The 17,971-nt window shown below is 41.4% G+C and overlaps 1 protein-coding gene across 4 annotated transcripts in view; it reads left to right on the top strand.

The window, feature by feature from the left end:
- LOC146556872 (protein TANC1-like) overlaps positions 1–15,988 on the top strand; it is a 112,325-nt gene extending 96,337 nt beyond the window's left edge. For 3 of the 4 annotated variants that reach the window (XM_085250611.1, XM_085250609.1, XM_085250612.1), the window contains 11 exons: positions 2,826–3,011; positions 3,732–3,810; positions 8,743–8,876; positions 9,060–9,183; positions 9,286–9,461; positions 9,668–9,800; positions 10,517–10,546; positions 10,650–10,741; positions 11,219–11,365; positions 12,850–12,950; positions 13,040–15,988. In XM_085250611.1, the coding sequence (XP_085106737.1) occupies positions 2,826–3,011; positions 3,732–3,810; positions 8,743–8,876; positions 9,060–9,183; positions 9,286–9,461; positions 9,668–9,800; positions 10,517–10,546; positions 10,650–10,741; positions 11,219–11,365; positions 12,850–12,950; positions 13,040–14,630 (2,793 nt within the window). In that variant the 3' untranslated portion in view covers positions 14,631–15,988. The remainder of the gene's footprint in view (positions 1–2,825; positions 3,012–3,731; positions 3,811–8,742; positions 8,877–9,059; positions 9,184–9,285; positions 9,462–9,667; positions 9,801–10,516; positions 10,547–10,649; positions 10,742–11,218; positions 11,366–12,849; positions 12,951–13,039) is intronic. The other variant, XM_085250610.1, reaches the window with a different exon arrangement.
- Positions 15,989–17,971: the final 1,983 nt, after the last annotated feature.

Raw genomic sequence — 17,971 nt, 5'->3', positions numbered from 1 at the left:
GTGGAGCAAGACGAGGCTACATCAGTTGAAGAAGCAGTATTGTCCCTCTACCGGAAAAAGCTGAAGAATCTTTTCTTCTTTTTCATGGACTTTTCCACGAGCGCCTTTTTGTCCAGGATGAGGGTTCTCAACTCCTCGATGGTTTCTGTGTTTTGCCTCTCAAGTTTCTTGCATGTTTGTTCCACCTGTTCTAATGTTGCTTGTGTTTCTTCAAGCTTTTCTTTGAGGTCTTTGGATGTTGCCTCCTGTGTCAGCTTTGCCTTCTGCAGGTCTGCATTTCTCACTTGATCTTCTTTGTGCAGGCCTTCTAGCTGCTCATTTCTTTTCTGGATATCGCGGAGCGTACACTGCAGGTCCTCATGCGTTTTGTCTTGTTTTTGCTTTTGGGCCTGCATTTCTGTGTTTTCCCGCTTCAAGTTGTTGAATTCCAACAATATCCCCTTAATGAGCTCTGAGTTGTTTTTGGCCATGTGATCAATCTTTTTCTGCATGTGTGAGCATCGTTTTTCTAGTGTTTCCTTTTCTCCCTCCAGCTCACTTGTTTTGACCTTCAGTTCATCACAGAATCCTTGCAACTTTTGATTTTTACTCTCAAAGTCCTTGATAATGCACTTTTCTTCTGGCAGTCTTTCTTTCTGTTGCTCTTTCTCTTGAAGGAGGTCTTTATTTTGGACCAATGTTTGTTCCAACTCTGCCTTCACCATTCTGTACTTTTCCTGCATGCCTTGGAGCTCGCGCTGCAGGTCTTTTTGCTTTGTGTCCTGTTGTTCCTTCTGTTGGAGTACTTCTTTATTTTTTTCTTCAGCTTCATCAAGCTTTCTTTGGAGCAGGTGATTCATTTGGTCCATGTATTGCAGATCCCACTCCATTTTATCAATCGTCGCTTTCCTGCCTTGAAGCTGCTCGGACATTTCTTTAACTTCAGCGCTCTTTTTCTTGTTTTCTTTGATGAGGGATACAATCTGCTCTCTGGCTTGAGCAAACTTGATCCCCCAGCCCTCATTAATAATGTTGATGTCGGGCTGGCGCTGTAGTGTTTCTTCCAAGTGTTTGTTTTGTGCTTCCATCTGTAAGCACTTCTTCTCCAGGTGACGTTTTTCTTCTTCAATTTGTCGAATTTTGTTCTGGAGATGGTTGTTTTCATTCCTACTCTCCTGTAATGCCCTTTGGATGGATAAGAGGCCATTTGGAGAAATTGGCCGGCCACGCGTGGAAGGAGAGGCGGCGAAATCTTTTTGTCTTGGTTGCCGTAATCTTGGATACATGTTGGCGTTTGTATCCGATGACTCTGAGAGGTTTCCAAATTTTTCTGTAGTGAACGTTTGAAGGCTGCAAACACAAAGGCTGCGACGAAACGAACTGAAAATTGCTGTTTCTCACCCCTATTTATAGAAAAACTTCAAAGGATCCTTGTGACATCCTTGTGACATCCTTGTGACATCATCACTCCTAAGCCAATCAGATTGTCACATGACATTTTGGAATGTGGAATGGGGATATGTTTTTTTTTAAACAGTTTTCAAATGTAACTTAATATTTAAGTGTTTCTTACTTGACCCGCTTAGTCGATTAAAAAGTTAATTGCCACGAACACCCCTAATGTTATATAACAGACCACAGAAAAAAAGACAGGTTTTTTTCTACGTGACAGAGCTATAATAAATGTTTTGTTTTGTTTTTTATTATCCTACTTTTTCTAAAAGGGAACATTATTTAAAGAAAATGTATTTAATTAAAAACTCTGTATTCATCTAAAGGGTATACCAAGAAGGGTGAGCTTCCTGCTTGAAAAGGAAATGACCAAAATAAATGTATTTCTCTGCAATTACAAACTCTGTGTAAACAGTCTTGGTGTCAAAATAAAGCTAACACTGGTGAGATGTCATCAGAGCTGTAAATATTACTGCAGATGTTACTATGTCAAAGTTACTGTGACTCAAACATAGAAAAAATGATTTTTTATTTCCCTCACCTAATTTTTAAAAGTATTTTATAGCATATAACACGTTTGAAAATATGCTTCAGTTCACATTTAACTCCAGAAAATCATAAATCAAAATATGGATATTACCTGTCCACAGATTCATGGTGCAGTAACTGCTCTTTTAACTGTCTGGTGTCTTTGCTTTGTTTGGTGTTTGTAGACATGGTTTACATGAGTTTTTAGCTGAGATTCAGAGGTTTCTGTGGACACTACTCATGTCAGCACTTATATTTCTGACCTCGTGTTATAATCGATTAAACATGGTCTCCTCCCTTTTCCCCCTATTTCTCTGGGCATGTGTGCTTAACTAGTTAAAATAACAAACATCTGTCTCCTATTTTTGTGTCACAAAAATTATTAATTATTATTAATGATTAAAGACTTATTAATTTGTGCAGTTTTCTTGTTTTGTGTGGTTGTTGTTTTTTGTCAAGTGGAGATGAATATCTTTAAGTTGATTTGTTCACATTTGCACATCTTTCTGTTTTAAGAGAAATATGTGTTTTGAGTTTGTACACTATATGCATATAAATCAACCATTTCCTTTTTCAGTGTTTTCGTGTGGTGCATTTTTCTCTGTTTTAACAAAAGGAGAACAAAGGACTTTTAAGTCGACCTAAGATGATTTGTTTCAATTTTTACATGGTCTTATTGAGGTAATGCAAATTGAAACATTCATTCTTTTTTTGGTAATGTACTGGAAAAGCTTGATAATGGACTTTGAAAGTGCGTAAAAATTACTTAAATTTGAAAAATGCGTCTGAACCATGCATACGGTATATTTACCTCACAGGTTTTTGCTGTTTCTGTTTATTAAAACCAAGAATCTTCTTTTTGCCAGGTTGATCATGTAGATAAGAGTGGCCAGTGTGCTCTGGTCCATGCTGCCCTACGAGGACACCTTGAGATTATCCAGTACCTGCTGGAGCTAGAATGGAGTGCTGAGGGGCAGCAGCAGGACTGCTCTCTGAAGAGCAAAGCTCTGCAGCAGGCTTTGATTGCAGCCTCGAGCATGGGGCACACACAGGTCTGACTGACACACATGCATGTATTTTACCAGATCCATAGACATAAATGCCCTTTTTTTTGTACTGTTTCTCGCTACAAAAGAAAGAAAACATGGATGTACAAAAAACATACTTTAAGCCACACAGGAATCCTGGTTTTTCCATTTTTAATAGTGAGACAAGACCTTTACTTTCTTGCATGGTTTCACAACAGCCTTCACAAAGAATTTCTGATTTATTTTTTTTTAAAGATCAGAAGGAACTATATCTGACTTGTTGCTGTTCGTGTTGTTCTGACAAAATCAATAAATCATCGTTTCAAAAAAAAGAAAAAAAAAGAAGGAACTATAGATATATAAAATAAAAATGAGCACACAGCGTTCTCTGTGAATATGACTCAAAGCCAGAAGTACTGTTCAGAATTGCATGTAGATTCACAATCGATAACAGTGCAGCGCCTTCAACTGCCCCGGTGAGACGTAGACTCAAGGTTTAGTTTGGCTCCCTCGTTAGCTGGAATTGGCTCCCAAGGCCTGGATTAGAATAACATAACTGGGCCAAGTGAAGTCAACCTGCATGCAGAAAAGACCCTTTTAAAGTTCAACTATTTGAATGCGCGTTTTTGTTAATGTTTTTTAAGATTAGCATTTTGTATACTGTAACCTCTCAAAGGTTTATTTGATTTTTTTTTTTTTTCTGCTGAAACAGCATGTCATTAATCTAAGTTTCTTTTTTGGCAGGTTGTGAGAGGCTTGCTGGCGTTGAATAATGAGCACGCTGTGCAAATTGATAGTCATGACACACTGTGGGGAGAGACAGGTATGTTCTCATCAATCTTTTTGCATTACACGGCTCTTTTGTACTATCACCAGCTGTTTTTGCATTCTGAACCACACTGCTGTAATTGAATGCTGCAGTGGAAAGTCCTGTATCTGTGCTCTCCACAGTAATGCTCTCTGTTTGATGCAGAGGTCGCTCAACCCAAATGTGGGTGCATTTTAATGGCTGTTGTAAGTCCTCCTGTGCTGTACTTTCTGGTAAAAGCATTACTTACTCTTGTCGTGTAGCTTTCTGCTTGGAATTCAGTCCACACAGTATTTTCCTTTTTTTTTTTTTTTAGAAAAATTGTCCCACTGAATTTTAGGAACAGTATTCCCTCGGTGCTTTATGTTAAAACAACAGCGTCGACTCCACAGTTGGTTTTATACGCTGCTAGTCCCACTCAGATTTAGAATGAGTAGTAGTTCCTGTTTTGTTTTTCCTGAAAGGATTATTTTGGACTTTTTAAAAGTTTGTCCTTCCCTCTGTGGGACAGTTTGTTTTCATTTGAAAGTGATTGAGGAGTCAAAGCAAAAAGCCATGTGGTGCTGCAGGAAACGGCATGAAGTCGGAAAAGCAGAAGGTGGCTGTCAGATTTAAGACGGGTTACTTGAAGGTTGTCTGACAGAAATGATACAGCAGACTGCAAGGCTGCATTGGCCGGGAAGCGTTCATGCATCATAATTTTTAGCCATTAAAGCATTACTACTTTGTCTTTAATGCAGTATTTTAACGGTAACTCATTACTTTTGCTGAACTCAGTAATCGCATTAGAGTGAGTACTTAATCATGTTATTACTTGTGTTCCACGAGTCTTCAATCTGAATAATGGCAGGGAAAAAAATCATTAAACATACAATTTCATCACGTGCACAGCATGGTAAATGGCCTGTATTTATATAGCGCTTTACTAGTCCTTAAGGACCCCAAAGCGCTTTACATATCCAGTCATCCACACATTCACACACTGGTGATGGCAAGCTACATTGTAGCCACAGCCACCCTGGGGCGCACTGACAGCGGCACTGACAGCAACCACCTGACGCCATTTTTAAAATACGAGACGAAAAAGATTGTCTTCAGTTTTTAAGTGTTTGACGTTTTTCGAATGTCTATAATCTGTGATGGAGAAAGGGAAAAATTTTATGTACTACATAAGATTTCTATTTTATGTCACAGTGCAGAGATCCAGATGTTCAATACAGATGGTTAAAAAGCACAGCTATGCTTTATTTTTCATTGATCCTAGTAATACTTGTGATGCATTATGTAAGAATGAGACACATGTGGTGTTAGAGCTTCAATATTCCTCACAATCATTAGTGCAGGTTGTGTTAAAACATTGGCCACATTTTTGTCATCATCATTATGAACATCTGCCCTGAGAGTCAAGTGTCCAGATAGCATTAGACAACAGTATTAGTTGTCGCTGCAGTCATAGTAGAATATGTATAAAGAAGAATTCTCTTTGTGTGTCTCTCAACTCTAACCCAGCAGGATTTAGCATTCAAAGTTGGCTGCTTTAAGAATGTAGGTCAGCTTCTTAGTGGAGAGGTTGTCCAAAGTGTGGCTAACTGCTGCTTGTTCTCTGTTAAATGACTGCTTCAGATGATTTTGCAGTGCTGGCCTGGGACAAAGATCTTTCCCTCTGAAATATAGATTAGATCTGCTTGGAGCAAAGTAAAATCCAATAGTACACGTGGCTTTCCAGTATTTGACTTTCAGCTCTTTTTAACAAAGTGGATGTTTAATCATTGCTATCACCTCACCTCTTCCTTCTAAAGTAATAACATAGTGGGTCACAGGTGGCAGTAGTCAGAGCTGTGGCTCCGCTGACCTGAAACACAGTGAGTCTTAACCCCTTGACCTGACCTTGAATTAACATATTTTTGCACCCACCTGGCACTCATTAAAACTGTGATCCTGCCTCATCTGTATTCAAGGGGATTAAATCTGTAAACAACAGTAAACACAGTTATGACCACAATGTAGATTTGTCTGCACTCAGTCATGCTTGGGGGGGAAAAAATGAATAAAAAAAGCTGGAATTTTGCTGCAGACATAAATTGAATATTTAGTGGTGGAGTGGCTGCACTGTCTAGAAATGACTAGATACAAACACCAGAAATTATTAGCGATGAAGCAATATTTGAAATCCCTTTGCTGCTATTCAGCTGCAGCTTTATTAATCCAATTGTTGTGCTGTGATGCAGAGAAGATGGAAAGCGAAAAAGAAAATTCAGAAATATCCCCTTGAAAACCAGCCTTTTGTCGTTGCCTCAGAAACGCTCCTCTCATAACGATGTGTGAAATGTTATAGCGTGTTTAAAATTCATCGGAGTATTACATCTCACTGCAAATAGACCTGCTGTCTCTTGTGTTTAAATAGAAGAAGATTTGATTGTACATCTGTGCAAACTCTATCTTTTAAAGTCCCCTCTTAGGATGCAATAAACCTCCCTGTTATGCAAAGAAAGGCAATTTACCTGCAAAGAGTCATTCTAGTTGTTGTAAGCATGACTGGCTTGTGGCAAAGAGCCACAGCATTGTTGTTTTGCATAAAAGCAATTTTTGTTACATATTTTGGTCTTTGAAGTAGATACTACCGTTTATTTGGGAAGTGAACCCCCAGTTCCTTGGGTGAAAATCTTGCAAGATCCTTTCATCCACCATGATGTTGTCCCTATGTCGACTTTATTTAAATACTTTTTTGTCTAGCACAAGCTTTAGTATTTTGTGGTCTTAGTCCCTGAATTGCAAAGCTATGATCAAACAGCAGGATTCTTGACCCCAGAGGAAGATGTTGAAGGGGCAAAGCGACAAGGACAATATCAGTTATCCAAGAATCAGGAAGTTTGGTTTACTTAAAGAAATACAGCCGGGAATTAAGCTACACTTTCAAGCTCGGTCTTCATGAAGAAATTGTAATCATTTGAGTAAAGTGAATTCATTTTCATGTTCAAGAATTTGAAAATAATTGAGCTTTGTGACACAGCATGTCATCCTGCTGGAAGCAGTGTGATCATAAAGGGATGGTCAGCAGTAATACTCATGTTTGCCGTGTCGTTACTCATGTACGGTGGGTTGGGTCTCACCATTACACCACCAGCAGCTTAAACTGTTGATACAAGAATGGATGCATTCTTGTTGTTTATGCCAAATTGTGACCCTGTCGTCTGAACGTTGCAGCAGAACCAATTTTAGTGAGAATCTTGAACCTCTGTTTCCTGTTCTTAGCTGGCACATAGTGTGGTTTTCTGCTGCTGTAGCCCATCTGCTTCAAGGTTTGACACGGTGTGTGTGTTTAAAGATGCTCTTCTGCATACCTTGGTTTTAAGGGGTGGTTATTTGAGTTGCAGCTGCCTTCAACAAGCTGTTGAACAGGCAAAACCAAGTGATAATTGTTCAAAACCATTGTCTGGATTGTCTTTCATCATTTTCCTGCAACCGTGTTTTTTTCTTAAATTGACAGTCTGTCAGGTTTTTTTAATGAAACTCTGAACAGTTCTTGTTCTGAAACTATTACAGGCACAAGCATGGACAAACTGAAATATTCCTTACTGTGGTTAGAAAGGCATTTGGCATTGTTTTGAGAAAAAATTTAAAAAAAAAGAGTTCCAGCTTTCTTTTTTTTTTTTATCTGCAAAGCTTTGCTTAAAATGTCAGGTCACGACCTCTCTGTTGTTGGTGTGTCTTGAGCTCTGCCAGCCTGGTTGCAGAATAGGGCTATTATACGTTTACCTAGTCTATCAAAGTGATTTAAAGACGCTTTGAAGGTGGCTTGTAGGTGGTCTGCACGGATAGGAAGAGGAGAGGTGAAATGCAGGAGAGCTGAGATGAATAGCTTTCAAAACACAAGATAAGGAAGGATATCTTTGCAAGTCGCTCTAAAACAATAAAAGTTAGAAAAGGAGCTCCTTATTCTGTGAGTAGGAATGTTGATAATCTTCTGTAGAAGCTCTTACTTTGAAGGTTCGAATAAATACCCTCATCAATATATGGAAAGGTCTCTGAGGATGAAGAACTTCTAAGAATAACGTGTAAAAACATGAAGAGTGCAGCTCTTGAGCTGCTGATTATATGTTCATTGTAGGCCACTACCATCCCCACTCTGGCTAACGCCGCTCCCTTGAGAACAAGCACAGCCTAAGTTTAGTTCCTTAGAGTCATTGTTCTGCTCTGTGCCGTGTGAGAGGATATCCATATTTTGAGCAGATGGAGGCTGGGATTGGTTGGCTCTGATGACTGTTCATCCAGATGGATGATGTCAGAGAGACAAGAAGGCTTAGCGGCACCTTAAATCTTTGTGAGAGCAAAGCTGCTCCGATTCTTAACGTTGGATCCCTCTTTGTTTGGATAACCAGCACTCATTTAAGACCAGTCCATCTGCTGACGAACTGTAAGCATCCAACACTTGAAGAATCTCTTTTCTTTACAAGCATCAATTAATACAGCGTTTGAGTTCCTTTTCTTTAAAATTAATTGGCTAATTCCAGTTAATCTCGGTTTGAGGAAGATACAAAACGTAAACAAGAACGGGCATTTAACACAGTTGCTTGATTTTTCTTGTCTAATGTTTGTCTGCTGATGCATGAAATGACTGAATTCTCATCTCTTTGTCCAAGGCCGGGGGAACTTGAGGCAGGAATTTAATGAGTTTAATAAGCATAAACATAATTATCTGATTTAAAGTCAATTAGTAGCACGCTGCAGCTTACACTCCTTATTTTTCCAGAGATTCTGGAGTCACTGTTTCTATCTGAGCCGTACACAGTACTTCAAGGGTACTAAAGACATTGGATGCCTCTTTATTAGCAGCAAACAACACTGTGTACTGGACACATTTTGTTCGCTTTCAAAGTGTTTCTTTTACGATATATTAATAAGTAAATGTGTCTGAAGAAGTGCCTGTGTCCCCTTTCCTCACTTTAGCCTTGACGGCTGCAGCCGGTCGTGGCAAGATGGAGGTATGCAGCTTTCTGTTGGAGCAGGGGGCGGTGGTGCAGCAGGTCAACAGGCGGGGGGTGTCTCCTCTCTTCTGCGCGGTCAGACAAGGACACTGGCAGGTGAGAGTTTCTGAGTGGTTACAAATAACAACACTGCTTCCAACTACAGTTACACAGTGACATCTTTCTCCAAACGTGTGGCATTTGATTGCATTATGTGTCCTGCCCTCACAGTCTCCTGCTTTCTTAAATAACGCTGCGCGTGAGCTCTGTATAGCTGAACCTTATTCGCCTGTGTGTTAGATTGCAGAGCTGCTGCTACAGAATGGTGCTGACATTAACATCAGTGACAAGCAGGGCAGGACCCTGCTCATGGTGGCCGCTTGTGAGGGTCACCTGAGTACTGTGGAGTTTCTGCTTTCTAAAGGTGAGCGGTGCACCAAAGCATCATATGCCAGTTAGCTAGTTGTAGTCAACAGTGTGTTCATATGAAACAACTGTTTGTTTGTTTTTTCCATTGGTCTTAAAGGTGCATCTTTAACGTCGATGGACAAGGAGGGACTGACGCCCCTGAGCTGGGCATGTTTAAAAGGACATAAGAATGTGGTGCAGTTTTTGGTAGAGAAGGGTGCGGTCATCGACCACACGGACAAAAACGGACGAACTCCACTGGACCTCGCTGCCTTCTATGGAGACGCAGAGATTGTGAGTGAAATTGTTTTAAATTTGCTGAAACACACACACCCCCTCCAATATCCTTAGAGACACAAAAACACCACACGTCCCAATCTTTATTTAGCCTTAATTAACATTCCACTAAGGTTATTGAACACATACTGTTGTGAGTTAGCTGCACTCTTGACTGTGGATGCATTGTTCATGTTTTCTTAACCATCTGTGGCCTCCTATAGGTCCAGTATTTGGTGGAAAGAGGAGCAGTGATAGAGCATGTGGACCACAGTGGGATGAGGCCTCTGGATCGGGCCATAGGTTGTAGGAACACGTCAGTGGTGGTGACTCTATTAAAGAAAGGAGCAAAGCTGGGTAAGAACTCTTAAAAAATGCCTTGACTAAGGGTGAAACTGCTTAAAGCTGTATTTTGTATATTTATTACCAACATGTCAAATTGAGACTAGTGAGTGAGGGAAACCAGTACCAGTTTGTACAACCCTCTTTGGACAGCTTTACGCCTGTGGTTTCTACAAAGTGCCCGCAGAGTACTGTCACATCTCAGTAAACACAGAAAGACAGTATTTTGTTACGTTTCTATGTCGGGTTTGTTTCTGCCCTCTTCTGTATCTCATGGTACTAAATACAATCAGACAAAATTTGTGGAATGTCGTGGGAAAACTGTTTCCATTCCTGCTTTTCACTCACTGTGGGCGTGCGTGCGTGTGTGTACCCTAACTATAAAGAGTATGTCGGTCCCATTTCTCCCTGATGAGCTGCTTGGCTAATTTAAGAATGTGACTTATCACCCAAATGACATTCATAAAGCTACATTTCTGCAGCTTATCTTCAGCGCACTCTGCTGTCTTGGAGAAAAAAAATAGAGCTGAACCTTTAAATTTTCCTCGGCGCAGTCAGCGTGCATTTACTGATGAAAATGTGACATCATTTCAACTTAAGTGAGCCATAATTGTATATTGTCACACTGCACTTTGTAACACAATTTGCTTTCGCTTCAAATAACAACCCTTCCTGTCGCATGACCTCTCTTCTCTTCCTCCTAACTGTTAACTGGCCTCAATAAACTTAAGGCTACAGAACGTCTCCTTATGATCGATCAGGTACAATCTTTAGGTAACTTTACCTTGTACCAAATTAAAGAGAATACGATGTCCGTCTGTTCAAGCTGAAAACGGCACCATGAATTGCCTTCTGCTTCCGCAGGGAACGCTGCTTGGGCCATGGCTACTTCAAAGCCTGACATCCTCATCATCCTCCTTCAGAAGCTGATGGAGGAAGGAAACCTGCTTTACAAGGTATCTGAAATAGAAACTGATTCCTCTCGACAGTAAAGATGATTTTCCTGTTTTAATGAAATGCTTAAAAAAAACACAGACATGGCTCCTCCAATCTTTTTTATAAAAAGGAGTGGAGAAGGATGGTTTTTTCTTGCTTAGATAAATGTAGACAATGAATCGATGTGCATGTTTCATAGCACTCAACAAAGGTGCCGTGATCGATGTCTGACATTTAACAGATTGAGTTTGCAGCAGAAAGGACAAACCTGTCATGTGTAACTTGTTAGTGTGTGTGTGTGTGTGTGCGCGTCTTATCTGAGCTTGTCTGTTTGTTGTATGTGTGATTGATGAGAAGGGAGGACTTGAGCCAGAGAACAGCTATTGTGGGAGTATCTGGTGGATGCCTTGGCCTGCTTCTCTCCCCTACATTATTCCGCTTTTCCTTTGGTTCTCTCCTCTTCCTCACCACGTGTTTGCCCTTCATGTGTCCTGCAGAAAGGGAAGATGAAAGAGGCAGCCCAGAGGTACCAGTACGCCCTGAGGAAGTTTCCCAGAGAAGGCTTCGGTGATGAACTGAAGGCATTTAAAGACCTGAGGGTCTCCCTGTACCTCAATCTCTCCCGCTGTCGCAGGAAAACCAATGTACGTCTCTCAAGAGACTTTGATTTCTTCTTCATTCATATTTATTTATGAATGTGTAATAATATTGTTATTGATATACTGTGCAAATGTTGTGAACCCTTAATCGATATTTCAATTTTGGGCTCAAATCAATGTAAAGATATCTGTGGGAGGTCAGGATATTTGTAAAACACAGTGAAAGCTGGGTCGTGGTTTAGGGGTGGATTTCAGTCAGTATTTTCTTGTCACAACAAGTTTTCATCCACCATGTAAACCATGGCAGCACCCTGATTTTTTTTTTAGCATGACAATGATCCCAAACAACTTACTAGTGCAGTAAAAGCATGCCTGGACAGAAAAAGAAACACCCAGTGGAACTCAATCAGTCATGGACTGGCCTCCACAGAGCCCAGACCTCAACAAGACTGAAGCAGCGTGGGATCATCTTGACAGAGAATGGACCAAAAGTCAACCAACATGCAAAGAAGAGCTTTGAATGATCTTCAAGAAGCCTGGAAACTGCATTCTTCAACACAACTTGAACCTAAGAAAGTTCAGGCTGTGTCGAAGAATAAAGGTGGTCACACCAAATGTTGACTTCAATGCTTGTTTCCTTGTGTAGTTGCACATGTTTCAATCAATGTGCACATTTCTCTATTAAACTATTAAAAAAAAAAATAATAAGGCCCCACTCAAGACCTTTGCACAGTATTGTATGCATATATTACTGTATAGAAAGGAAAGGAGGAAATCTGTGACTCTGCTGTGGTTTGAGTATGTGCAGACACAAGAAGGCTTGTTAGTGTTTAGCTGGTAACATGGGTGGTAGGGGTGGGAGAAGGGTGCAGATGTGCTCGGTAGGTGACTCAGACCCAGACAGTTCTAATGTCAGCTTCTCCGCTCACTCATGTTTTACAGAATGATGGAGTAATATTTAAGCTGGGATGTGCATTTTGAAAATGACACCAAAGAAAGGATCATGAAAATGTGAACATATGAAAGGTTTTGGGTTATTTTCCCCCCAGATAATAGTTTCTGCAGATTTAGTTTTGTTTACAGTCCAAAGCCCAAGTCTAGCAGGAAGACGTTTGTAGTGAGCCAGCTGTTTGTGCAATTACATGCCGCAAGCAAGAAGATATGAGGGAAACAGGCGGCACAAGGTTGTGTGTTTTCTACAATAAACTAACTACCTGGGGTGCCTGCCAGGCATTTTATCACTTCACATGGGGAGTATAAAGTGTGAGAGAGATGTTGCGTGGATCGCAGTCAGCCGTCATATAGTGTTTGGAAACATTGTTTGTGTGTGTGATACAAAACAGACAAAAAGGGGAAAAAATGCACTCAAAGCAAGAAAACTGTGACATAAAATGAAGTAAGTCACAGATGTTCTACTCTGTGACAGGAACTAAGTAGTGTATACTGGTTTCCATTATCACTATAGCAAGAAGAGAATAACAACTGGTTCAAAATCATTTATCCGTTTTGTTTTTTTGCCTCGGCTGTAGGATTTTGGGATGGCTGAGGAGTTTGCAACAAAAGCGCTGGAGCTGAAACCCAAATCCTATGAGGCCTACTATGCCCGTGCCAGAGCTAAAAGAAGCAGCAGGTAAGCGGTTCAGTAACTCCAGACCAGCGTTGTGTTGATGTTTTTATTTTATTTATGCCTCGGGTTACAATGCCTCTCTCCATTCACAGGCAGTTTACAGCAGCCTTAGCTGACTTACATGAAGCAGCCAAGCTGTGTCCCAATAACCGGGAAATCCGCCGTCTGCTGGCTCGAGTGGAGGACGAATGTAAACAGATGCAGCGAACTCAGACCAAAGGAGGCCTCGGTGGGGCTGCAGCTGCATCCAGCCAGGCATCAGGAGGCCACGAGTCTGACCAGGAGCAAGACGAAGGGCAGGACGACCCCTCAGAGCACAGCCTTGCTAGGAGTGTAGAAGGCCAAAGAGATATTCTTGAAGAGGAGGAAGAGGAGGAGGATGCCATGCAGCATGACAGGACAGGTGAAGCCTGCTGGTCCCAGAGCAGTTACTCTTTTAACAAAGTCTTACCCTCTGAGTCAGCGGCTGCCAGCATCAGTGTGGGACACCAGAATCAGAGTCTGAGCCCCAGCTCACCCCCAGGCCCCAGCAGGCTTCCTCCTCACAGGTACCCTCGTGAGCACCGGGATGCCCTGCCTCAACAGGGGCTGGTCCTGCAGCCAACTAAGCAAGCCCAAATTGTCAAGACCAATCAGCACATGAGTTCCATGCAGACCGGGGGAGGAGCCGTGGGGGGTCGCTCGGCAGGGGCCAAATCTCAGTACGCTCCCTCCAGTCCGTTACCCAGCCGACACATGTCCAGCATGCTGAAGCCGGGCCCAGGTATCGACATCGGCCCTCTGCCCACCCCAGCTGACGAGCCCATGTATGGGAACCGCATGTTGCTGGCAGCTGCCTCCTCTTCCATAGGTCACAGTTGTGAAAGTGAGAGTCTCCACTCCTCTCAAGCCTCTTACTCATCCTGCAGCAACTCTAAAGGTCTGGGCCAAGACAGGCTGTCTGCCCACTCCGCATCGTCCTTGGATGGCTTGGCCTGCTCTGGTCCTGGATTCCAGGGGAATCACTCAGAGTCTGGAAAGGAAGGGATGTGCGCTGCAGCGGGATCTCAGGGAGGCGGTGGCAGCAGCAGCATGCGTGTGTCTAGTTCCACCAGCAGCCTGGCATCAAGCAGCAGCCTGTCAGACAGCGGCAAGCTAGGTCCTGACGTTCGCACCAAGATCACTGACAAAACAAAGCACAGCCAACAGGGCAGCGCCGCAGCCGAGTACAAACCCAGGCCCTTCATGGGCATAACCGACAAGACAGCCCGTTTTCAGCAACAGCAGCAGCAGCAGATTCAACAGCAGCAGCACCACGGCTTGCAGAGTCACCCGAGCCTGCAGTCTATCGGTCGCAGCTGGCTGAACCACTCCTCCGACGGCCTCGTGTGTCACAACATGTCGACAATGGGCCTGCAATCTGTCGACGGCAAAACGGCGAGCTCATACCAGGAGCAGCACAAACCTCCACCACCTCAGGGTGGTATGGCGATGAGTAGCTTACAAAATGGCATGCATGCCAAGGAATTTGCAGAGAAGTTCTGCCAAGCTGCCAACTGTTACAAAGAGTCCAAGCCAGCACTGGCTATGCCACACACGTTAATGGACAGTAAGCCTAAGCAGCCTGGCCTAGCTCGAGATAATCCTGCCATTCACGTAGCTTCAATGAAACCAAAGCGATCATTTATAGAGTCGAATGTGTAGACAAGCGTCTTTTATCTCTCTTACAATCCTTAACGCACACGCGCACAGACACAAGGAAAAATCTAAAGTGAGAGGGACTTGTTTCATATTTTTTAACCAACCCCAGAGTGCAGTCTGACGTTAAGTCTTATAAGGAGTACAGTTTGCAAGCTGTTTGTTTTCCCGGGAATTCAGGCACCGAGCAGCGTGCAGAAGGCTCCAAATTTTTACTCGTCCCAATCTGCCGCTTCTGGCTGTCAGCTTTTGTTACATGACATGTCCGTCGTCGTTCAGCCAGGCTGGAGACAAAGCACTGAAGGAAGTATCCAGACATGTACTCTACAGTCCTGATCAACAAAACTGTGGCAATGAGCACTTTACACAGTTAGCAAGTGCTTAAACAACATATTCAGTTACAGCTTAATGTTATTACAGAGTAATTCATTTACGTCCATGGTGCTGAGAGCAAAGAAATACGGTCTCTTTAAAAATGATTGAGAACCCTTTGTTTTCTGCACACTTTGCTGCAATTGCTTTTAATTCAATTTGAATCAAATTGTCATTTTACACTCAGTAGCCCAAAAATGACAAAGTGCAAACACATTTGCTGAGTTCTTTGTAATTTCATTGAAAATCAGACACCGAAGCCTCTCATTCATCTGTTTAAATTTGCAAAAGAGCAAAGTGTGCACAAAATAAATGGATGTGAAGGAAGACGTAGTCCCCGGTGAAACGTTCAGAGGGTTTAAGGGACGGGCATTCCTGTGTTTTACGAAGGACGTTATAGATCCTCATGTTGTGTATATTATATAAATATGTACTTTTCCTTCTTTTCAGTGAAGGTCCATGTTAAGTGTATTGACAAGTTCCGACTTGTGTATCTCGAGTTTTAGGCACAATGTTGTTCAAATGGTGTTAAAGGTTCTAAAACAAAAAACAAAAAAGCATTTGTTAAATATGTTTGTACATTATATAAAATCACCATTAACACTGAATTGAATTCCTTTCTGTATCTGCTTGTTGTTGCTGTCTAGTTTAATTTATTTACAGCGCCAATGGCTTGGTTAATTGTAAAAGCAATATATTTTATATAGTTATTTTTGCACAGCTACTAAGACATTTTATGATTCTCAGTGTTGAGATTTAAGTGCATGCTTCAATTGCAGTTTATATTACAGAGTGGAAAAAAGTCTATAAAAGCAGAAAAATGGTTTGGGGACTCAGTGCCATCAGTTCTATTTTATTATGTACATTAAATGCAATTGTTGCCATGTTTTCAGTATTGTGAGCTTTATTAGCTGTGATCACATACTGTAATTGAACGTTTTTGCCATAGCTACCATGGGAGAGAGAAATAAAGACCCACTGAGGAAACAAAATTGCTCTGTTCACTTTTATCCTTTGGGCTGATTTGGTGAAGCATCGGTCATAAAGATCTACAGGAGTGTAAACATAACTCTACCATGTGGTCACAGTTGAAAGCAGTTCAGCAGATTAACATAGCTCAACTTGTCCTGGTTGCACTATACACGCCATTTTCCACATACATTAGCCAAAGAATTAAAAGCTACTAGAGCCAGTGAGACTATTTCCATAGAAGCTGAAGATTTTTCCTCTTCTGAATTTCTGCTGTATTTGCTTTAGAAGCTCCACACTTTATCAGCCTAATCAAAAACTGAAGCTGCACACGGGAAATAAGCCAGTGTACGGTGTTGAATGAGGACACTGAATTTAAAGATAAGGTATAGAAAACGGTTGCAAAACAGATTCTTCAGGACGGTAAGTTTCTTCTTCGTGCATTCTTTTATTGCAGCATGTAAGATTTTAGCAGTGCTCTAATTGGAAGCTATTGTACACAAATAGTAATTGAACATTCATATATTCCTTTCAAAGTATTTCTTTTTATATGTGGAGTAAATTTAGTGAAATATCTCTGAAATGCAATGTATTTACATGGAGCTAGGATTAGCTTAGCTTTACCTGTAATGTGTCAGTGTCCATCAAGTGTGTCATAGATGCGTGCGTAGGACTGGTGTATGTAATGTTAGAATAAAAAAGAATTTTTAAAAGACAGGGTGGGAACCTAACTAGAAAACAATTGCCGGTTTCCCAGTGATGGTCTTAAATTGTGCCGATTGCAAGCAACTGGCAACCAGCCGGTCGCTCAGAGATTGAGAGCGTTGCATGCTTAACTTGAGTGACCAAGGCGATCGCACAGGTTTCCTGGTGGAAGACCAATTATCTCCAAACAATTATGGTCTGACTCAGACTGATTGCAATCGCTTCAGGCAGACTGGCAAAAGTTTGCAAATAACTGCAGTCTAATTTATAAACGCTGACAGATTGCCAACACTCAGTTGCTTGTAATCTGGTTATTTTCCTATGTAATAGCAAGGTGAGTGTCATTTTGCAGTAAATCACCATCCTGAAACAGCTAAGTCAATATTTGTGCAGGAATTCCTGTTTTAACTCAATTAGGTTCTGGTTGGACTCTGAATTTAAACCGTTCATATGAGTTTCTTGTCCATGTAGAGGGCAAAAGATTGATCATTTTTGCTGATGTATCACACTTGTGATCACTCTGATCACAAATGCCAACTTGGTCCTACTACGTTGCAAACTGACAACAGGGTGTTACTAACTTTCGATGGCCGTTTTATCACCTTCTTGAAATCACTTTGAGGACATCAACTGACTGCAAGTGGGTGTAGACCTGGCTCCTGAATCCAAACAACCATTTCAAACTCAAAAGAGTTTAAGTTTGTTGCACACAATTGCAATACATTTTAGTCATGCCACGGCCTCCGGTGGCTGTTTTCCCTGTGGTGACCTAAGCTTGTAAAAGTACAGACATTCTGTACAGATAGTAGTGTTAAAAATAATATTTGATTACTGAGTACTTGCATGTAAGCTTTAAATTTCCAGTTTATCAGATACCACTGAGAAAATGTAGGGAGTAAATGTGAAAAGATGCCAGAAAAAGAACTAGTCAAGTAAAATACCGATACCTGAAAATTGGGCATTGCAACTATTGCATGTTTAAGATGCACCATCTTCACCACTGAAACCAAGAAGCTAAGTCTATGGTTGGTTAGTGGGGGGTGAGCTATTGGTTTACCCTCGTGGGAGTTTCATTATGACCCAACGATGATTTTTAAACAACAGCATTCAGTTTTACATGGCATCTTCCAGAATTACTGAGCTAGAATAAACCACTGCAAGCTGTTAGTAACAGAGTAAAGCTACAGTAGGTTTTAAAATGTCACACTATAGTACTTAGTAATTAATAACTGGAGTAAGATTATATAAAGGTTGCTGAATATTAGCCAAATAATGACCGATTTTTGATAATGCTAACTCAA

This window comes from Mchenga conophoros, linkage group LG16 (genome assembly GCF_057382185.1).
Source record: "Mchenga conophoros isolate Kocher_MC1m ecotype Shallow Benthic linkage group LG16, M_conophoros_male_GT1.1, whole genome shotgun sequence".
In the NCBI taxonomy this organism is placed as follows: domain Eukaryota; kingdom Metazoa; phylum Chordata; class Actinopteri; order Cichliformes; family Cichlidae; genus Mchenga; species Mchenga conophoros.
This window is presented reverse-complemented; position numbering and strand designations above follow the sequence as displayed.